The sequence below is a fragment of the Zingiber officinale genome, chromosome 5B (genome assembly GCF_018446385.1).
Source record: "Zingiber officinale cultivar Zhangliang chromosome 5B, Zo_v1.1, whole genome shotgun sequence".
Lineage (NCBI taxonomy): Eukaryota > Viridiplantae > Streptophyta > Magnoliopsida > Zingiberales > Zingiberaceae > Zingiber > Zingiber officinale.
The window spans coordinates 24152390-24157638 of record NC_055995.1 but is presented as its reverse complement, the minus strand read 5'-3'; the positions used below and the strand labels follow the sequence as shown (position 1 = coordinate 24157638).

Sequence of the window (5249 nt, the reverse complement as noted above, 5' to 3'; positions counted from 1 at the left end):
TATCTTTTCCTTTCTACTTCCTCCTGTTTTTGTGTTCGGTTCTGCTCCCTTCCCATGAGGCTGCTTTCCTCTCGGAGTTGCCCAACCTCGCCACTATCTCCTTTGAGGAAGGCTACACCCAACTGTTCGAAGACTCCAACCTCATGCTTCACAGCGACGGGCGGGCTGTCCACCTCTCCCTCGACCAACGAATAGGTTCTGTTTAAAGATTTTTTTTAAAAAAAGAAAGGGGCATCTTTGAACCTACCTTGTTCTGTGATCAGGTGCTGCATTTGCGTCGCAAGATCTCTACCTCCATGGATTCTTTAGTGCCTCCATTAAACTGCCCTCCGATTACGTGGCTGGAGTGGTGGTTGCTTTCTATGTATGCTTCTTTACTCTCGAGTTTAGATTTTGCAGCACTTTCCTTTACCTGTTTGAAAGAAGAAGAAGAAGAAGAAGAAGAAGGAGGAGGAGGAAAAAACAAAAACAATCTCTCCTCCGCCGCGATGGGCTCTGCAACGGTCCTCGCATCACTCTGCAATGGGGGTGCCGCAAGCGCCTCCGCCGCATCAAGGTCAGGGACAAAGGATCCGCCGCAAAATCTGGCGTCCGGAGGGGAATCACGTCTCGAAATGTCCGCTGCATCGCAGATCAAGAGTCCCCCCTGCACCCGCCTCTTTATCCCCTCAGGTAATAGATCGGAGGTTGATCCGGAAAAGTTAGGGTTTGATCTAGTTTGAGGTGTCGGCGGTGAGATATGGAAGTAACCACTGCTCGGATTTATCCACAAGAGGTTGGAATCGGTCGGGAGCGAGAACCATAACTCCCGATCTGTCTCGTCGTCGCCGGATAAGGATGATCGTTGCTACACGACCAGGGGATCGGCGGCGTTGGTATGCGAGGGCGAGAACGCCGACGAAAGAGCCTCGGCAGCCTCTCTACCTCGATTCTTCGTTTCACTGTCGAACAAGGAGAAGGAGGAGGACTTCATGGTGATGAAGGGGTGCAAGCTGCCGCAGCGACCCAAGAAGAGATCCAAATTCGTCCAAAAATGCATACTCGTACGCTTCCATTCCCTCCAAAAATCCGATTTTTAAGATCAAACAGTCGAAAAAACTAATTTTTTCCTCTAATTTCTTTGACAAACTCGATCTAGTTGGTGAGTCCTGGAGCATGGCTGTCAGATCTCTCACAGGAGAGGTATGTAGTCAGGGAGAAGAAGGGATCAAGAAAGGTAGAAATTCTCTCTCTACCTTCGACTAATTTGCTCGTCTCGTTCCTGCATCCCATTCACATCTCATGTTCTTTTGTTTCCTGTTCCATAATTCGCAGAGGAGAAGAGGATTAAAGGCCATGTCCATGGAGAGTGATTCAGAATGAAGCAAAAGGGAGAGGTAATACTAATTGCTATCATTGATTATGATCGAATTGGAATTTTTCCGTCAGAATTTAATTTTCCCATGACTCATCATTCAAATTTATTTTGTATCTTGTATAACTTAGTTAATTTTGTTAATCCAGCGGATGGTGGCTGACTTTTACGGTGGAAAAATCTTACTAAAGGTTAATCTTTATGTTCGTGCAGACCTAGTGGTTGCTAGTGCTGGTGACGATAAAAAGATATCACTTTGGAATAAAAATGGCCAAAGTATGGGATCCTTTCCTTCTCACGACAGCGACCTTGCTGATGACATTGAGGTAGCTCATTGTTTGCTCATTAATTTCTTCTATTGTGATCAATACATCTGGTTTTCTGGAAATTTACAGATGCCCGGATGCCATTCAAATCATTGCCTGCATTTTTTTCCCCCTGTCTCTCTGTCTCTCTTGGAAGAAAAGCACTGGAACTGTTGGCACGATAGAAATTGCCACCTTCTTGCTATGTTGTGTCTGGGTATTTTCTTCCATCAATATTTTCTTCGAACAATGGTGATTGTTCGTTTGACTCCCTTATGAATTTTAGCATACATGTTGAACAAATAAGAAGAAAATAGCTAGCATATCTCTTTTGCTAGGTAGGTTATTTCTTTTCATCTAATTGTACAGCAATGTCTGCCAATATAGCAAAGTCTGACTTTGACTTTTACAGTTGATGACTTTGCAAAAATTGCTTATTCTGATGTTACACATTGAAGAAATAAGAGACTTAAAAGCTAGATTTTCTCCTTTTCCAGGTAGTTTTTTTTTCTTTGCGTTTGAGTGCAGAGCATGGAAAATGTTGCTTGTAAACATAGAATGAGTACAGCTTGATTATTCTGCAAGTTTTCACTTGATGGTAAAAATTAAGAGAAATTTTATGACTGTGCCGTGTTTCGATATTTGCAATTGTAATAATATGAATCCTTTACGTTATTTTTGTATGTTTCATTGTAATGCTAAGTACCGCTCCTGAGCCTTGTTTCCCCTTGTTGTGATTAGGGACAAATTAGTGCATACTCGCAGTCTGGGTGACTATACCTGTATTTTTTTAGTAAGCTTACCGATTCTGATTGATGCCTAACAGGACCTAAATGACAATATGGCCATGGGTTTAAGTAATAAAAACACTTCTTATCTGTGTAATTATGAGTGCATAATATATCAAACATTTTAAAGATTTTTTTACTTTTCTCTATTTTGTAGGAATCCATAAATTGTATCAGCTTTAGTAATAAAAGTTCTAGATATCTTTGCTCTGGAGGAAGTGGGCATATTGTCAAAATATGGGACCTGCAGAGGAAAAGGTGCATCAAACGGTTGAGTGGTCATATTGACACAATTACAGGTGTAATGTACAACTGCAAAGATGAACATTTAGCATCCATCAACGAGAAGGGGGATCTCATACTTCATTATCTTGCTTCCGGAACACGGGCTGAACTCAAGGATCCAAATGGGCAGGTTATTGGCTGTCAAATATTTTGAAAATTCCAAACTTTCGCTCTACTAACATCTTTTTTGGTTTAACATGAATCTGTATCGGTGATGCGATTTCAGGTACTAAGAGTACTTGATTATTCTCGATTTAGTCGACATCTTTTGTCAACAGCTGGGGATGATGGATCTGTTCATATTTGGGATACAACTGGTCGCAGACCAAAGGTTAGTAAAATAATATTTCTTAATCTGCTAAAATGAAGGAGAAATTGTATTTGTTCCCTGCATTCACTAAAAAATTGATCTCCATTCACTCTGGCTCTTGGTGTCAGGTTTCTTGGTTGAAACAGCATTCTGCCCCAACAACTGGTATTTGCTTCTCTCCATCAAGTGACAAGGTATTATCTTCCTAGGAATCTATTAAATGATTTGGATTTCTGGTGGATAATTATACATGGTTTGGCTAGTTTTGTTGGATGGGAGGTGCTTGTTCTATAGAAAATCAATGGCCATTATATCCTGACTTGTTTTCCCTGTAGATTATTGTTACAGTTGGTCTTGATAAAAAGTTGTATATGTTTGATTCTGGAACAAAAAGACCCTCATATTGCATGCCTTTTGAGGCACCCTTCTCATCGCTGGCATACTGTGATGATGGTAATCTATTGGCTGCTGGGACAAATAATGGACGTGTAGTATTCTATGATGTTCGAGGGAAACCTCAACCTTTCACAGTTCTTCGTGCATACAGTAGTTCAGAGGTAAGATATCTTATCTGCCAAGAATAGCATGTATTTCATAGTCATCTTGATTCTTTTTTTCACTGCTTCATTAAATAGTCTATTTATATGCTGATGATAGCATGCCTTTCATAGTCATGTTTGTTCTTTTTATGCTAAACAATCCTGTCAGGTCATGCAGAACATGCAAGCATATAGATGCTGCAAAGGTTTTTATTAGTTTATTTGATCTCATATGACAAATTTAGATTCAATTTCATCAAGTAATCTGAGAAAATCACACGTTTGGGTTTTAGATTATTAGATCACAGGCAGTGCACATAGATAAAAAAAATCTATCTTTTTAAATAAAGATTGATTGAAAATTACATCTGTGCTAGTTTATTGATACCTATTATGATGCTTGATTAGCCTTGTGAAACAAATTATAAGTGAGAACCGATACAATATATTTCTGTGATATTTAAAGAAGTGTTTTCACTGTGATTTTGGGTATTCATCAAAAGTTTAATAAATAAAGAAATCATTTTTTCCCCGTCTCTCTGGTTTACATCTTTTCTTCAGTTCAACCACTGTTAATGATTATTCTAGAGTGACCTGCGTGTCTTTGGTTTACATCTCTGATTCAATTCAATAATTGTTAGTGAATTGATTTCTACTAGATGATTGCTCTGCAACCACAGTATGTCTTTTCTGTAAGTCTTATGCATGTCTCACCTTGGGTGTTGTTTCCCACAGTTCTAAAACACAACTAATTTACTTGATGTATTCATGAGAAGGAAAAATACAACTGAGTTCTAAAGCAATTGATGCTTCTGTTAAAGTTGCAAAAGAATTACTAAAATTTGATGATGTTCTTGGCAGACTAATAGCATGTGTGAACAATTTGAATACCACTGCTTTATATGTTAATAAATTTGAAGAAATATAACCACGGCTGGCTATACATAGTATAATCTCATCTTTTGCTATTTGATGTTTTCCTTCAAATATGTCCTAAGCATTTATTTATTTCAGCTTGAACCTACAAACATTGTTTATGTCCTACAAACATACATTCAATAATGGTAGAAGATTTTATAGAAGTTGACTAAAAATGACAACACTGCTCCCTGCAATTATAAGCTTCATCAGAGGTAGCTTTGCTCTTCTATGCTTCACTGGATTTGTTGTGTAGTCATATTTTTTTGTTCAACCATTATCATGCCTAGTAAGTTGTTGTATGATGCCTACTAATATATTATTTATGTGTTTTTACAGTTTACAAATCTCAAGTACTCCATAGTTGAAATTGATGAAGTGCGGTTTGAGTGGGCTGAATGCATGCTAGATTACATTTGAAGTGCGGTTCTACCTTGATGTGTTGTTAAAAGAATGTTCTACCTTGATGTTGATATCTATTAGCTAGCTTTTGATGTAAAAAGAATGTTTGGGTATTTTATGGATACTGTTGTAAGAAGATTATTTATATAATTTGTAAATATTTGTGTATTTTATGGATATTGTTGAATGAAGAATATTTGTATAATTTGTGAATATTTGTGTATTTTTTTATTATTGTCGGTTTTTCATTGTTTCGGAAATTAAATTTGTGATGTTAAAAAAATATACATTATACATCGGTTTTACACCGTTGATGAAACGATGTCGTTAAGTGATACTACACCGGTT

The 5249-nt window shown here is 37.9% G+C and overlaps 2 protein-coding genes across 2 annotated transcripts; both read left to right on the top strand.

Annotated features, from left to right (window-relative positions):
• Positions 1 to 488: 488 nt before the first annotated feature.
• LOC121986571 lies at positions 489 to 1377 on the top strand. The gene is made up of 4 exons (XM_042540534.1): positions 489 to 686; positions 774 to 1043; positions 1139 to 1216; positions 1315 to 1377. Exons 1-4 carry the CDS (start codon positions 489 to 491, stop codon positions 1360 to 1362), a joined length of 594 nt encoding a protein of 197 aa, XP_042396468.1. The 3' UTR covers positions 1363 to 1377.
• A 129-nt stretch (positions 1378 to 1506) lies between these two features.
• Positions 1507 to 3626, top strand: LOC121986570 (protein NEDD1-like). The gene is made up of 5 exons (XM_042540533.1): positions 1507 to 1680; positions 2605 to 2862; positions 2959 to 3063; positions 3171 to 3236; positions 3378 to 3626. The coding sequence occupies exons 1-5, from the start codon at positions 1507 to 1509 to the stop codon at positions 3624 to 3626; spliced, it is 852 nt and encodes a 283-aa protein (XP_042396467.1).
• The last annotated feature ends 1623 nt before the right edge of the window (positions 3627 to 5249 follow it).